The following is a 17,282-nucleotide window of genomic DNA, read 5'->3' on the forward strand; positions in this document are numbered from 1 at the left end:
ACTACATTGTCAATCGGGGAGCACAGGACAGAGGGTTTTAGGTGCTGCGTTAGGTCAATGATGGGTTCTGGAACCCAGATCTGCGTTTAAATTCAGTGCTTTGATTAGTACCTCTGTGGCAAATTACTGAACCTGGGTTTAGTCTTATCTTTAAGATGGAGATAATATGCTGTCTTTGTTGCTAAGATTATACAAAATACTGCACTTAAAGCACCTGGCATAGTTCCTCCTTCAGAGGGAACATCCGTTAAGTGTTAGCCCGCACGTCTACTACTGTTGTCGTTGTTATTTTTACTATTATTACTAGGAATAAACGTGAGCCCTGCGAGGCATGATTTTCTTTATTTTGCAGACAAGGAAACTGAGGCTTGAAGGATTAAGCTGCCAAAGTCACAGAGATAAAAAGGGACAGGGTGGACATTTTAGGCAGGTCAGAACTGGCTGCTGTCAGGAAGGGAGACTCCCCTCTGGGCCCAGCCCTGGGGGGGGGCTCTGGAGGTGTTGAGGCAGAGCGCCCCCCCCCCCCCAGGAGGGGCTTCAGAGAGGAAACCTCAGGCCTGATTAGAAGACTTAAACTACCGCCTAAACTGACCATGTCTGCAGTGTCATTTTCGGAAATTTCTTCAACTAGCATTTGTCCTAGAAAGATGCAGATTCAAGATCAATTTAAAGTTGAAATCAAACAAACAATGCTCCTTCCAGCACCGGTTTTCTGATAGATTCTGCGGTACGTGAGAGCTAAGGAGGAAATGTTCCTGTCCATTCTTCCATCCGTCCATATCACAAACATTAAACGCCTACTGTGTTCTAGACACCATCCTGAAGGTGCTTTTCTTCCGCAAATCTTACCTTTCCTACCAGAGGGTATTCTCAGTTCGAGACAGGGAGTGGTGAGTGAGGCGTGAGGTGCCCTGGGTGAGAGCAGGTAAGGGAGGGAGTGAGGACTGAGGCCAGGTTTCCACCCGCTGAGCTCGGCAGCGCGGTGAAGAGGGGATGTCTGGGGATTCTCCTGGCGTTTGAAGAGTAATTACATCCTGCCTCGTGGAACAGCAGATTCCTGGATATATACTCGAGAGCAAGGACAGCTTTAGGCGGGGTTTCCAGGCTTTTGTGATCGGTACAGACTAAAGAACCAAACGATCTGGGTTTGCTTTTGTTTGGGTAAATTAGAAAAGTAGTCTGTCGGGAGTCAGCAATAGAAGATCTAAAGCTTGGGGCGGGGGCGGGGGTCTGCCGAGGGTTGTCGGAGGGAGGAGGAGTTTCCAGCAGGATGGCCGCATTCCAAGGAGGGGTTCTGCCTAGGTGAAGGAGGCGTGGGGACCGTGAGAAGGGCGTGCGCGGTGAGCCGGGCTCCCGCCTCAGGAAATGCACGCAGTCCTGGGCCGGGTGGGTGCCTCGGGGCGTCCCTGCCGACCCGGTCCCGAACCCCAGGCTTAGTGAGCTGTCCCAGACCGGGAACCTGGCCGCATGCTCAGCTCTCCCGCCCGGGGTGAGTATGCACCAGACAGCGCTACCGTTCCCGAGGCTCCATTCGCGAGTCTCCGCCAGGGAGCAGGGGGGAGGCTGCAACAGGTCCCAGGCCGGCGCCCTTCCCGGTCCGCCGCGTCCCGGGGACCGACCCGCGCGCGGGGCAGCCGGGCAGCCTCTCCGGAAGCCGTCCTGGTGGTCCCCCCAGCGGCTCATAAATCATTCATGAGCGGGAGTGGGGCGAGCCTCGCTGCAGGGGGAGGGCGGGCGGCGCTGGGGCCGAAACGGGAGCTGGACCCTGCGCACGGTGAGTGGCGGCGTCCTCATGCCCAGCCCGGGAGGCGTCTGCCGAGGCGGCGGGGGCCCAAGCGCACCCCCTTCCAGAACGCTGGGGGCAGGAAATCGGGAACGGAGGGGCTCGCTCTGCGCCCCTCTCCTCCCGTCGGCCCAGCGGCAGGTAGTGGGAGCGCCCAGAGAGCAGCCGGGAAGCCAAGGGGCTGCAAAATGGGCGAGGTGGTTCGGGTGCCGGGGCCAACGGGAGTTCCGGGCGGAGGGCGGACGCGCGCAAACTTTGCGGCTGCAGGGTAGCTGCGTGGCGGGTCTTCTCTCTATCCACTGGAGGGGAGCCGGCGGCGGTGGCTCGCCAGGTTCCAGGGCACAAGCCAGCAGGACCCGGACCCCCGAGGCCGTGGGTTCGCTCTCGGAGAGGGCGGAGGACCGAGGGGAGGCTCGTCAGGGGTATGGGGAAGTGTTCTGCAGCGAGTGGAGTGCTGGCGGTGGCCCGGAGGTCTCGGGGCACGGAGCCTTCCCTGCCGGGGATGGGAAGGGGTCACCTCCCTCTGGTTTTCCAAATGGAGTACGCGGTGCAGTGGACCGGAGCAGGAGGGGGATCCTGGGGGAGCAATGGGAGGCCGTCTCCCCGCATCCATGGGAGAGCACACGCACCCCTGGCTTGACGCAGCCCCCTGTCCCCTTGGGCACCCAGCTAGGCGTTTGCCCGGAGCCGAACTGGGTGCTCCGTGCCCCGGGTGCACCTCGCCAGTACGCCGCCGGCTGGGACAACAAAGGGAAGCGTGGACAGAGGAAGAAGCTTCGAGGTGCGGGAGAGGCGGGGGCCCGAGGTCAGGCTCCCCAAAAGCCCGCGCCGAGAAGGACAAGACCCGATGGGGTGGCACGCGGCTCCCGTCCGCTTCCTCCCCGGCGACCCCGAGGCAGCCTCCCCGGGGCGGCGGCGGGGAACCCACGCCGACGCGCTCCAACGGCCAAGTTACTCCGGCAACCCCCTCCCCCAAGCGGCGGCGGATTCCTCGAGTCTCCTGGCTTCCCGCGTCAGCCCTGCAGCCCGTTCTTTTGTGTCCCGAAGCCCGGGAGAGCCTCCTGCCGTGGAGCGGGAGAGGGCCGGAGGGGGCCCGAGGGGGACCGGCCTGACGGTGGGTTGGACCGCAAGACTGGGGGAAACCGGCGCCCCAGGCTTCCTGCAGCAACAGGTTGAGCCTGTAGCCCCAGGCATGTTGCCCCAGGTGCCTGCTGACCCTTCTCCCGCCCAGGCTCCCCTCTCCAGAGAGGTTTTCCAGGCTGCCTGTGGGCAGGCTGACCTTTGTGAGGACACGCAGGTGAATGATTGGGGTCCTGGAACGCCCCACGGGAGACTCAAACATCTGCTTTTGTACGTTAGGTTGAACCTTATGAAATTGAGCCTTTTTTGTGACTCAAAGACTTTCTCTTTGTGAACTTCCTCAGAGCTGTCCTGTCAATCAGGGTGAGCCCAGGGCCACGATGGAGTTTGGGCGACTGATCCTGGCAATGGCAGTAGGAACCCTTTATTGGCTAGCAGCTGTGTGCCTGGGGCTGTACCTCCAACACTACTCAAACCCTCCAACACTACTCAAACACTACTCAAAACCCCACTTTACAGTCGAGCCAATGAAAGCACTGAGAATATCAGCAACTCCCACCACAGGGTTACTGAGCGGGACTAGAGACTCCTGCCCTGTCTCAGTTGGGGCCTGTTCCTTCAGCAATGACCTTTAGTTTCATTTTGCTTTCTTAATATGCCCTGTAATGTTTTTTTACATGAACTTCCTTATGATTTCCGCACTGGAAACTTCTGTGTGTTGCAGTACCATGAAGCAAACAGGGGTATCAAAGGACAGATGTATCTAAATAGTAAGACTTTAAACCAAATATTATTTTATTGGTATCATTTCAAATATGAAGGAAAAAAGTTTTGCAGGGGACCCAGGGCTACCGGAGATTTGTTAAGGGGCAGGATGCATGGTTACAAGTGATAAAAGCCCACTCTGGATAATTTTAGCAGAAACAGGACTGAGGACTGGTGGCTTAGAGAAGAGACAAGGAAGCTGGCTAGCCGGGCTCAGGAGTTCATGCGGGACCTACAGCAGGACCCCTGATTAGTGTGTGGTCACGGCTGGCTGCCACCGCAAGGCTCTGGATAAGGCTGCTGACACTGTGTGTCCTTGCTAGAATCAATTGGAAACTGCCCCTGCGTCAGTCAGTGTGGGCTCCCCGCACGTGCCCAGGAGTAAGCATCTACTTGGTGAGGCTGCGGCAACCCCCCAGGGCACAATATGGGCACCTCAGCTGACCTCACCATGAAACCCGGGGGTGCTGCCCACAGGACTCACAAAGGTGGGCTCAGAAATTGAGCAGGTCTTCTCCCTTCCCCAAATCCCAGATGACCAATACCCACTACAAAGCTCCTTTTGAAAGAAAGAAGCTTCATGAAAAGGAGGAGAAATGAAGGCGGATGGTCACCGTATCTGCTTTTCGAACAGTCTTTGTGGACGTGCCATTCCCTGGGCTCCGAGCTCACAATCATGTGAGATATTTGCTCAAAATTTGCATTCTTGGGCTGTCTTTCCAGTGTGAACTCAGTGTATTTGGAATGGACGCCAGGAGTCTGCACCCCATAAATCGGAAAAATGGTGAGATCAACTTCTTGATTGGTCTAGTGCCCGTGTGAGGAGATGGCCCCCGAGGGAACAGTTTCCAAGGCTTGCAGAGTTGAGGGCCACGAGAAGGCATGGCCCCAGGATGGTAGACCAGTTCTCTGCCATGGGTAAATCCAACAGAGAGACAGTCTGCTGTCTGTATTGTGGGAATAGCGACAAACAGTCCGGCACCTCCCTTCCAGGGGCTACGGGACTGCTAATAAACATTTGATACAATTTTGAAATAAGTAAAAATGACTGTTTCATGTCAGTTCTCCCTCTACCCCTCACCATTGGATTTCAGCACTCCTTACTGAGTGCCTCCTGTGTGCCTGCCACGGTACAGGGGTGCAGAGATGAGCGAACCAGGGACCCCACACAGCAGCTGGGATGGGTCAGCTGAGTGCCATACAAGAAGGACATTTGGGGAAGGCGTCTTTGCAAAGTGGCAGGAGTTAGCCAGGTGAGGGAGCACTCTGGAACAGTGTGGGTTCACAAACTACAGTTGTGTTGAGAATCAGTCACCAGAAAAGGTGTCAGAAGTGCAGATCAATGGGCCCCATCCCTCCCAATTAGGTCTGATAATTAGCATTTTAAATAATACCCCATTTTATGGGAATGCTGCTCTGGGAGCTGGAGGGCTGGCCTTGGTTTGGGGGGCAGTTAGGAGCTGCCCTGAGGTGCTCTGGCTGCCCCGTGAGTTTAACAGGTGAGGACATTCAGCTCAACTTTTATTAATCATCTAGTGTTTCCTAAGTAGTGAGATTTTAGTATTTCCTTCACACTTACCTCACACGTGAGAGGGACAGCGTGACACGCTGGAGCAAGGGGTGAAGAAATCTGGACGTGCAGCCGCAGGTCCTGGCTGGCTTGCTGGGCGCTTGCAGCCTCGCAGCAGTGCGTGGGGCCGCATTTCATGTGGGATTCGCCTCCCCTGCTTTTTCACGAGGAAGTCCGAAACCGTTTCTTCCCAGCCCTCCCCCGGGCCTCCGTCTCTCCTGCTGCGCTTCTGTCCATCCCTGGTGAGGCAGGAAGTCAGCCTTTCTTAGCAGCTGAGCCTCTAATCCTTCCAGCTGCTGTGCTCCCTGACCGTCTGCCGGCAGCAAACAAGATAAGATGACTGTGTGCTGGTGCATGTAAGTTTTGTGTCTGTGTGGAGTGTGTTAGTGTGTGTGGTACGTGTATGCGCGGTGTGTATATGTGTAGTGTATCAGTGTGGGATGTATCTGTGTGTCAGTGTGTGTTATATGTATGTTTTTGTGTAATGTATGTGTGTGGTGTACATATGTGCTGTACATGTCTGTGTGTGGTATGTGTGTGGTGTGTCTGTATGCATAGTATGTATGTATGGTATGTGTTAATGTGTGTGGTGCGTGCTAGTGTGTGACACGTGCTAGTGTGTATAGTGTGTGTGATGCGTGCTGTTGTGTGTACTGTGGTGTGTGTTAGTGTGTATGATGTATGCTAGTTTGTGACGTGTGTATGTGTGTTATGTGCCAGTGTGTATGGTGTGTGTGTGTGATGTGTGTATGTGTGGTATGTGCTGGTTTGTGAATGTGTGGTGTGTGTGTATGTATGTATGGTTTGTGTGGTGTGTGCTAGTGTGTGTGTCGCGTGTGGTGTTAGTGCGTGTGCACAGCCAGCCGAAATAACACGCACAGTCTCCCCTCGCCCCCGTCTCCTGCCCGGAGCAGCCCCGGAGACCCGCCCACAGAGGCCTGCAGAGGCCGGCTTGCTTTGTTTCTTTCTCATTTGTCCTCCCTGGAAACGATGGGAAGATGGCCCCCAGCAGGGCCGTGTTTGAGTGTGCACGTTGGTGGCTTCCAGTCAGGACCAGGGAAAGGCTAGAACCCGCAGAGCCAAGGACGGGGCGTCTGCAGCAGCCAGGCCTGGCAGGGACAGTGGAAAGTCACCAGGGTCCTGGTGGTAGCCATGGGTGCGATGGAGCGTGGGCTCCGGAAGCCCATAAAGGGTTAATTCGGTTGGCGCTGGGAGCCAGAGGGGCTCAGAGCAGCCTGAGATTTGATAGAGTTCAGGGTCATTCCATCAGGAGCTCTGTGCAGAAGCAGCTGGAGTGGGACCAGACTTAGGCAACATCCAGAGGATTAAATACGAATTAACATTTTCACTCAGATACCTCCTGAAATCCCACCTTTTGTCTGGAGCTTTCTTTGACTTGGCGGAATGCAGGCAGTGGACCCTCCGGCCCCTGGTGCGACATGTCACTGGACCGCTCTTCTGCCCTCTCACAGTATTTCAGGAGCACTGTCCTTACTCCGAAAGTCACTAAGCATGTATCTAATGTCCAAAATGGTATACAGTCAGGGTGTTCCTTACCCCAGGACAGAGAGTACGGGCGCAGCATCCCAGGTCTTCTGGTAGTTTCTGTTCTGATGCACCTAGTTCCTTGCAGAGGCACCAGTAACGCCATCATTTTGACTTACTTAGTTTCATATTGTGCAGCACTTACTGAGCCCTGACTGTGTGCCCTGTCCTGCAAGTGTTAGGGACAGACATAGAAGAGGACAGGGTCTACTTTGGAGACCTTCTAGGTCTCGCCCTCACCAGATGCTGGCTTGGTAGCTGCTTCTAATGTTCTTGTTTACTTCGCCCGCCCACCCTTGGGGTGGGTGCCCTGTGTCTCATCATGGGACCCCCAACTGCCAGGTAGTGACTTGGGGACAGAGGTGTCCATCAGGATTACCCGGTGAACATGTTAGAAAGATAGATTCCAGTGTTCCCTGGCTGTAGTTTGGTTCCTGTCCTTGAAGCCTTCTAGTTTGGGTTGAGGGTGAGGTGGAGAAAGGGATGCCTGAAACAAGGTGAGTAGAATAGAAGGCAGATAAGATAAATATCCAGAGGTATGGAGAGTAACACCAGCTTGGAGAAATGCAGTCTATGGCAGGAGGTCTCTGGGCCCCTGCTGGGAACGTGAGACAGAGGACCCTGTCCCTAGGGTGTCCTGGGGTCTTGCTGAGAGCTTGGACAGAGTCCTGGTTTTGAATTGTGGCCCCCGCATTAAAACAGCCATGACCTTGGGCAAGTCCCTGGGAAGTCCTCTCTGTGGTTGTTTCCTCATCTGTAAATGGGGTCCAAACAGCACAGCATGTAGAACATTGTCCAGAACATAGTAAGTGTTCAGTAAGTGTCGGTTTCTAAGCCTTGTCTACACCATACGGTGTTTCTGGAACCCATAAAGGTCTGCGTTCTGCGTCTGGCCCCTGGGGAGGGACCTTCTGGCTTTCTTGCCCCAGCCGCTCTAAGCAAGCTCTGCCTCCCACACAGCGGATTAGGCAGAGTGTTGGCTCTCAAGCTTTGCAGGGAAGCTCCTGGGGCTGGCAGACTACGTGCCAAGTCACTGCTGCCCTTCTCTTTCACCAGGAATGGTGCACTGAGCCACGGAGTCGGACCCACACCCACAGCAGGCCCCTGGACGTGGTTCACTGCATGCCAGCCCGGCCAGGAAGGGGAGGACTCGGTACACCCTGGGCTCTCTGCGCCTTTCCCGCGCAGGAGCAGGAACTCAGATTCCTGTCTCACCCAAGGTTTCCAGAACCTCTGAGACAGGAGGCCACCAGCTCTACCTCATGCGTAGGGGACCTTGCTAGTGATGGCCCTGCTCCTTGGCTTCCTGCTGCTGCTACTGGAGCTCTGCGGGAATACCCTCTCCATGGGGTCACAGTCATCCACAAAGGGTACTGAGGTTCTGGAATTTGAATTGCCTGCCACGGACTATGAGACCAAAGACTCCTACAAAGCTGGGCCCATTGGCGGTCTCTTTCAAATCGTGCACGTCTTCCTGCATGTGGTGCAGCCCAATGATTTCCCCGAAGGTAAGTGCCCATTGCGTGGAATCAAGAGGGCTTGTGCCCAAGCACGCTGCCGTGTGTACACACGATAGTATTTGTTAATAACGATAGTGTTTGTTAGTAACGATAGTGTTTGTTAATAACGAGATAGTAAATATGTATTATACTCAGCATTTTAAAGCATGAGATTCAAAGTGATTGGACTGCACTGAAGCAGAAAGTATTGAGACAGAAGTCAAGAAAGCCTGCACCAGGTTAAATAGACTGCCAGGAATGTGATTATAAGAAATGAAATCAAAATATGTTGCTAAGTTGGTTTTCCAATTCTTGATCTTTCTTCCCTTCCTCTTTTTTTTTTTTTTCCTGGTTAGAGCAATGACTTACTCTCAAGTGCAAACCAAAGGTAAAATTGAAGGTAAAAATGCAAAATCTTTGACATCAACTAAGTTAATAGTTACCTCTGGTGGCTAGACCAACACTTACAAATTGACCTCTCCTCCACCCACCGCAAAGTGCAATTTCACATTGCTCATGACAAAGACAGGCCTGACCCAGTGTGTTTACCTGAGCAACTGTTGTTTGCTTGAGTTCCAGGACTTTAAGTTAAGTGTGAGGAAGGAGGGGATGGCCTCTTGTTGGAACCTTATGGCATGGTGCCTTACTTTCCGTGAGGACTGCTGTGTTTGCCCTACTCTGTACTCAGATAAGTGCAGGTGTGTTTTCAGGAAAGAGATTATGAAAATTTAGATGGTCTGTGGGGAGTATGTGCTGCTAGGGTTTGGAAGTCTAAATATTTATTGGCTTAGTATTAGATCTCTTCTAGGCTTTTTTTAAACTAAGAAGATTTGAACACTATTATTGATTACTACAATGTACAAATTATAAAGTTTTTAGTAATCATTATCACTGCCCTTAGCTGGTCAGCTGTTGTTTGTAAGAGGATTATGTATGTGTGTGTGTGTGTGTGTGTGTGTGTGCATGCGCGCGTGTGTGTGTGTGTGTGTGTGTGTGTGTGAAAGAGAGATAGAGAAGAGAGACAGAGAGATGGAGAGAAGGAAAGAGGGAAAGAGAATGTATTCAGTGAACTTTAACACTTGTTTATATTATGGGCAGTTCATCAATTTTCATTAAGACACATTTATATTGAAATTGTTTTGCATTGGGGCACCTGGGTGGCTCAGTCAGTAAAGTGTCCAACTTTGGGTCAGGTCATAATCTCACAGTTCACAAGTTCCAGCCCCATGTCGGGCTCTGCACTGATAGCTCACAGCTTGGATCCTGCTCTGGATTCTCTGTCTCTCTCTGTCTCCCCCAAAGATAAATACAAACATTAAACATTTTTTAAATAAAAAAGAAATTGTTTTGCATTTGTCTGAGATTAAGTAACTAAAACAGTTTGAAGTATACTTCTTATTTTTTTTTGCTAGGTTAAATTTTAATTCAATAAAACAAATCACTCTGGACCCTATTGTCATTGAAGAGAATCCTGAATGACTATTACTTAGTATTTATGCCCCTGCTTAAGAGACTAAATCTCTATCTCCAAAGGACAGAAGTAGAAAATAATTTATTTATTAATGTTGGATACAAATTCACTATTCTTAGTAGATACCTTTTATTTGTAGAGTTGGTGTAAATATTATTGAATAAACAAATACCTACTAGCTTTTTTAGTCTTAGCTTCTTTGTTTTTTATGCAAAAGGAATAGAATTCAGTTGTTTCACATGAATTTATAATTACATCTTCAAAAAGATTGTGAAGCATCCGTGTGTTATTAACACATATCATGTAATTAGTTAATCCTATAATCTCTTTCCATATGTTGCTTTATTTTGTTCCCTCTAGATTTCATAGGAAGGCTTCCTCATACTTAGTTTATAAGAGACAACCATATTTTTTAAAGTCTTCACTCGATTACTCAGGTCAAAAGGCATTTTGCTTTCAATGCGTTCTAAGGTTTTGAACCCCAGCATCATTATTAGTCTGGAAGGAGGCGTCTGAAGAGTTTAAATCCTGCTGTAATCTGACGGTGTTAGCCTGGCTTGTCCCTTGACCTTCATCAATACTTACTACTGTGAAAGAAGAAATTCCCTAAAGTCTCAACAGGCGATCAGAGCAGATCAGCAGTGCCCCTTTCAAACACAAAACAAAACAAAACAAAACAAAAAAACAAACAAAACAAAACAAAAACAAAAACACCACCACCCAACTCATTAGGTTGCTTAAAGAATAGTGTATTGAATTTCACAGATGACATCATAGAGTGTTGGTGTTTTCTACCACCCCATTATTTAAATCTTTTCATCTAGCTATTAGATTTCATAATGCTCTCGAAGTGCCCTTTAGTTGCTTTGTCACATAAAGGACAAATATGAGACATGTTTTTTTCCTGCCAGGCCAGTACATTGCATGAGCACTAGATCATAGGCAGATGTCTTCATAATTCAAGATACAAAACAACAGCAATGGGAGAGAGAAAAAGAGAGAGAAAAAAATGGAATCCTATGTAGTAGCTTAATTAATATAAGGCATTAACCAAAACAGATGACTTAAGGACAGGTCTTCTACAAAGTAACATCCTTGCAGAAAAAATTATCCTCTGGATATACTCTTTCATTTGGAAGAGTAGAGTGATTTATTAAAAAAAAAATTTTAACATTTACTTATTTTTGAGAGAGAGAGCATGCACAAGGGAGGGTCAGAGAGAGAGGGAGACACAGAATCTGAAGCAGGCTCTAGGCTCTGAGCTACTGCACAGAGCCTGACGTGAGGCTTGAACTCACAAACCGTGAGATCATGCTCTGAGTCAAAGTTGGATGCTTAACCCATTGAGCCACTCAGGCACCCAAGAGTAGAGTGATTTAGATGCAGAATTGGGGTCCAGTGCAGAAGTGGGAGAGAAAGGGAGGACCTTCAAGCCTGCGTTCCCTTTTTTCATGCCATTGGTCTGGGGAGTTTTCCATTTTACATCCTGTGTCCGAGCCAAACAGGATACCATATTTTGCATTTGTAATTCTCTAAAGCAAAGCCTATGTTGTAGCCTTATAAATACAAGATGGAAAGGGCTTGTTTAGCTGGGACTTGAGACACAGGCCTACCTAACTTCCTGGGCAGACCAGGAAGACAGGTAACTACTATACACCACAGCGGAATATGCCCAAAACCTGGTGTGGGTACTTCATAAATGCCTGTCCTGGTCTGAAGCTTCAAGACGGATTCTGAGTCCTGGGCTTAGACTCACTAAGGAGAGAGTAGCAGCTTGCATTTGGGAGGAGTCACTTTTCATTCATTCAACTTAGAAAGGGTGTCGTTGACAGGATGACCAGGGGGAGTTAAGGGAAGCGTGTTCTAAGAAGGGAGAACAGCCCGCCCAGGCAGTGGAGGAGATAGTGCCTCATGGTGGACCCATGAGGTGGGTATGCATGGAATAAGTCTGCTAAGGTCGAAGAGCCAGAGCTGGAGGATCCTGACGTCAGGCTGGAGAGTTTCGTAGAGAGAAGGAAGCTAAAGCTACACGAGCAAAGGTTTCACTCATTCGGTAAGCATTTATTGAGAGCCCCTGTTTTCTGTGGTACGCCTGCTGAATGTTGTGGGCCAGGTGGAAGGGGAATTGAGTTTTGGGAAAAGAATCTGATAGCAGCTCGTAGGAGAGGTAAGAGGGAGATAGAGGGCTCTGCAGTGGTCCAGAGGGAGGTAATAATGAACTAACTTAGTGTAAGACAAAGGTAATGGGGGAAACGGAGGCAGGATCCATTTCATGGATTTCATTTCAGAGGATTTTGGCTTAAATCCTATCTACCGAGTGATCTTGACCAAGTTAATGTTCAGAACCTCTATTGTCATAGATGCAATATGACTAGAATCATACTGTGCTTGGTAGCTTTTATCTGTGAGGCTGTATGTAAAGCCTATGTTTAAAATCGTGGCTAAAGGCATAGATAAAAATCCTCCATCAGTGTAGCTGCTATTAATATTATTTGAGAGGAAGAACTGATCAAATTTAATGCCAAGATTGATGTCGAAAAGGGACGTAGGAAGAAGGTATCTCCAGGAGGGATCAGTAAAATGACCTTGCTGCTGCTCCATCAGGAATATTCTCCATGGAGCTCCCTTGTAAGAATCAGTTCCATTACTTTTGAAGTTCAGTGGGCTGTGTCTCCTGGCAAAGCCCCTCAGTAGCAGAACCGGGTCTATCTAGAAGGCAGGGCTCGGATGCAGTGCTAGTCTGCTGAGTGGTCTTTACGCCTCCACAAAAGCACTTACATCTGTTTTTGGTTCTTTGTTAGGTGTTAGCTCATTTGACTCTCCCAACAACTTTGGGAGGTAGATGATGGTGGTAAACGGTGGTCCTATTTCTATTTCTTGTGCCCCCAGCCCTTTAGAGATTGGAAAGCTTAAGTCAGAAGGAGAGGACATGTTCAAGGTACACACGCAGCCTACGGCGGGTTGAGAAACCCCCGTCTCCGGGAGTAGTTATTTCTCCTCTGTTCCACAGCATACCTTGTGGGTAATTTATTTCCCTTTTAGCTTACCACAGTGCTTTAAACATGTCTGCAGGTCACTATAAAAAAATGGTCATTTTTTTGTGCATTAAAAGTGTGTGTTGCAGATCATCTGGCGTGGATGCTGAACAGTGACTTTTCAATTTCATGTGTCTGTGATGAATTTGGCATAACTCATGACCCAGATCAGAGCTATTCTATTGGAACAAGTGGTGAAAAAAAATCCTCTGCTTTTATTTTTATAGAAAGTCTCTAAAATTACACTCTGCTCTGTTTTGGTGTATTTTTAAATGAGACTCCGCTCGTTGACCTGTATCTAACTGCATTCTGTGCTAATCTGCTTTGAGCCTGGGATTTGGTGGGTGCCTGATTGGAGCTGGGTGAGAAGGAGGCACCGGAGGAGGGAAGAGTGCATCTGAGATCTGGGCAGCTTGTCCTAGTATGTGGGAGTTCCCTCCATTCCAGTAACAGAAACCTGTTAGTTGAGGGAATCAAAAAAGAGTATCACCAGGACTCCAGGGGACTTCGTGGCACCCAGGCACAGGGGACTAAGCCTCACGGGGGGCCTCCTTGCCTCCCACCTTGGCTCCTCTCTGCATGCAGCCACTTCACACTTCTGCCTTCCCAACCCCCTCTCTCTGGGTTCCTCCACTCCTGCCCTACTCGTGGCAGAGAACCGGGATGCCAGCATCGTAGATTTCAGGCCAACTTCCTGGAGAACGGTTGGGAATTCTTCTCTTTAAGTCCCAAGCCCCAATTCCAGTCCTGCCGGGGCCAGTCACCAACCATGGACCCACGGAATAACAATGGCCAGTGTCACAGCTTGTGGGCCTGGTGCTGTGAGCCATCAATGTCCCCATGGCATCACAGGTAGGGAGGTTCTTCCCAGGAAAGAGGATGGCTGGGTGGACGGCTCAATAGGTGTGTCTTGGCCAATGTCCACTGAGAATCAGGATGTTGTATTATATTTAACACCTGTGTGTTCTTACTTAATTCAGACAAAACCAGCATTGTCTTCTTTACATCGTATGACTCATATTGGCAATGGGCCTGGCCATAAAAAAAGGTCATTGAGGGAAAGAACTAATATCTAGTGATCGTTCCTTCTTGGTGTCACTCAGTACACTGGGCAGTCTACAACTGTCATCACTTTCCATTTAACTTTTATAAGAGCGAACAACTATGATGTGCCTGTTTTCTGGGATTTGAACAACACAATAACTCTATGAGTTAGGTACTATTATTCCCATTTTACAGAAAAGGAAGCTGAGATCCAGAGAGTAACTGACTTGTCCAGCATCACACAACTGGTCAGTGGCGAAATAGGATTGGAATCCAGGTATGCTGGCTTTATTGTCCAGGCTCATAGTCACTGCCTGTATTTGCTGACCAGAAACTCAGGAGACCTGGGGGCCTGTTCCAAGGTCACACACATTGAAGGCTGAGATGTCAACCCAGGATTTGACTCAGGGCCCATGACTTGTTCCCCCCCCCCCCCCGCTGCCCCATGTCATCCCTGTGGGAGTAGCTCTGCTGTACAGATTGCATTTACATGTCCCCAGTGACCTGTAAGTGTGGGGCGGGGTTTGGGTGGGAGGTGACACGTGACACATCCATAGACTTTTATGGGGATGACTAATCCATTCTACATGCCTTCTGCTTCATTGAGCAGCTTTTGCAGCAGCTAAACTGAACATCTAGTTTTGTTGACTATATTCCTATAACCTTGTCTACAAAGTCCTGCTGGGACATGCTCCTGACTTCATGCGTGTAAACAGCTAAGGCAGGCTCTGCTTTCCTCGGAAATGTGTGCCAGTCCCACAGAAGACACAAGAAGAAAAGCATCCTCCCCTTCTGGTCTCTAGTGATGACGTCCTTTTAGGAAGCCTTCAAATACATGCAGAAAATGAGAGCTTAAGTATGAATGTAAATAAAGTGAGGCCAGGCCAGCAGCTGCTGGATAAAGCCAGTGCAGTATTAAATACCACTTGTCCACAGGTGCTGAGCAGAAAAGTCCTAAAAGTTGCACTTGGAGAGGGAGCTGTAAAGGGCAGCCTTACTGGGAAGGCAGTGCTGGGTCAGAACTGCAGAGCAGGATGGACATTAGCAGGAGCGCTGATAGGCCAGCAGGCCTGCCATGTATCCTCTGCTTGATGGGGATCTAGATTCGGAAATGAGCCCAACGCTTGAGCCATGGTGAAGAACTCACATCCTGGAACCACTGCCTGGGTTTGAATTCTGGCGCCATTGTTTACTAGCTCTGTAACCTTGGGCAAGTTGCTGAAACTCTCTGTTCCTTAGTCTTCCGTCTGTAAAATGGAGATAATAATCATGGTACTTTGGGGGCATCATAATATTTAAATATATATTATTATATGTAAATAATAATAATATTGTTTGTGAAGCAACTAGAATAGGATCTAATACACACTAAGTGCTAGGTGTGTGTCAAATAAAATAGGAATGTATAAAATTCATACTCATTTCAAGCTTTTAAGTTAATGTCAGATTTGGGGTGATCACGTGGACAAAGAACAAGTATTTATTTGACCCCCAACTGTATTGGTTTCCTAGAGCTGCCATAACAAGTTACCACAAACTTGGTGACTCAGAACAGTAAAAATTTATTCTCTCATACTTCTGAGGGCCAGAAGTCCAAAGTCAAGGTACTGGCAGGACCACACTGTCTCTGAAGGCTCTAGGGGAGAATCCTCCTTCCTTCTTTTGGCTTCTGGTAGTTCTAGGTATTCTTATCTCTGTCTATCTTCACATGGCCCTCTTCTGTGTCACTGGCTCCCTTTGCCCTTCTCTTATAAGGATACCTGTCATTGGCTTTAGGGCTCCCCCTATATCCAGGATGATATAATCTCAAGATCCTTAACTTAATTAGGTTGGCAAAGACCCTTCTTCCAAATAAGGTCACTTTCACAGATTCCTGGGGTCAACACTTGGACATGTCTTTTTTGAAGGCCACTTTTCAACATGTACACCCATGACAGACTTCTTTAGTTCTCCCCAACGACTCAGCAATAATCAAGTAATGTGGCCAAGATCACATTATTGAAAAATGGAACCCGATCCAAACCTGACTATTTGATTACAAGTACTCACATTTTAATCCTGCAAATAGGTAGTGAGCACCAACTGGATGCCATGCCTGGTGCTGTTTGGTAGAGATGGCCTAGACTTGGGTTTCTCTGTTCTCAAAATGCTAACATTGAGCGAGGAGGCCTCCATCTGCTACTACTCAGGTCAGGCTTGTCCTCAATCATTGTCAAGTGTCAGTAGTGGGCTCATGGCTGTCCAGAAGAAGAATTGGTCATGATGGGGCCAACGGAAGGCTTCATGGAAGAAGCAGCATTTGAACTGAGCCATGAGGATATCAAAGGGTTCAGAAAGCAGAGGACAGCATCCCAGGTGCATAAGCAGAGGCCTGAGTGATGCAGGTTGAGACAGGAGCTCATTGGAGGTGGCCTGGGTATGAGTCTAAAGCCCTGCTTGCGTGGGAGATGGTGAGGCCATGAGCCTGGGGAGATGCCAAGGCATCTGCATGGAGATCTGCAGATAGTGAAGGGTGGGCATTACACAGTAAACCTGTCATCCTGACCTAAGCTGCAGGGAGCAGGCTGTGGGGAAGATGCATTGTCCCCTGAGCCTGTTCTTGGAAATTCTCAGCTACACTTGGGCACTAGTGGTCTAGCTCAGTGCTACCCTAGGCATGGGATTTGGAACAAGAGCATCCGTATCATCTGGAAGCTTACTAGAAATGCCGATTCTTAGGTCCCCCTGATATCTAGCAAATCAAAATTTTTCTTTTGATTTAAAAAATTTTGAAAATATTTTTGTGTTGAAGCATAATATGCATATGGAAAGTGTCCCTAAGTCTATACCTTGTTGGCTTTTCACAAACTGCATACATCTGTGTAACCAGCACCCAGATGGAAGAAAAGTATAAGGTCCCAAAAGAACCCTGTCTTGTTTCCTGTTCGTTGTTCCCCAACTCATCCCACAGTAACGCCTCTCCTGCCTGCCAATAGTATGTATTAGTTATGCCTGATGGAACAGTATACCCACTTTGGTTTCTGGCTTCTTCTGCTCAACGTTTTATTTGTAAGACTCCTCCAGATTGTTGCATGTAGTTGTAAATATTCATTCTTGCTATTGTATACTATTTTATCACATGAATAAACAGTTTTCCAAGGTGATATAATAATCAAATCTTTTTTAAATTATTTATTTATTTATTTTTGAGAGAGAGAGTTGGGGAGGGCAGAGAGAGAGAGAGAGACAGAGGATACAAAGCAGGCTCTGCACTCACAGTGCAGAACTCAAACTCAGTGAAGAGTGAGATCATGACCTGAGCTGAAATCAAGAGTCGGCTGCCTAACTGACTGAGCCACGCAGGCATCCCTCCTTCTGTCCCTTTTTAATTTACAGGATGCTCCTCCATGTCTTTTTCGTCCTTGCAGTTTGTTTGCTGAAGAACCAAGTTACTTTTCCTTTAATATTTCTTATAGGTTGAAGTCAACTGGTTCCATTTTCATTGGTGTTC

General features: G+C 48.8%; 1 protein-coding gene across 1 annotated transcript in view; it reads left to right on the plus strand.

Annotated features, from left to right (window-relative positions):
- The first annotated feature begins 1,410 nt into the window (after positions 1 to 1,410).
- Positions 1,411 to 17,282, plus strand: part of PROM1 (prominin 1) — a 113,639-nt gene continuing 97,767 nt past the window's right edge. The window contains exons 1-2 of the mRNA XM_029948490.1: positions 1,411 to 1,489; positions 7,800 to 8,251. Coding sequence (XP_029804350.1) covers positions 8,029 to 8,251 — 223 coding nt within the window. The 5' untranslated portion in view covers positions 1,411 to 1,489; positions 7,800 to 8,028. The remainder of the gene's footprint in view (positions 1,490 to 7,799; positions 8,252 to 17,282) is intronic.

Source organism: Suricata suricatta, chromosome 1 (assembly GCF_006229205.1).
Source record: "Suricata suricatta isolate VVHF042 chromosome 1, meerkat_22Aug2017_6uvM2_HiC, whole genome shotgun sequence".
Lineage (NCBI taxonomy): Eukaryota > Metazoa > Chordata > Mammalia > Carnivora > Herpestidae > Suricata > Suricata suricatta.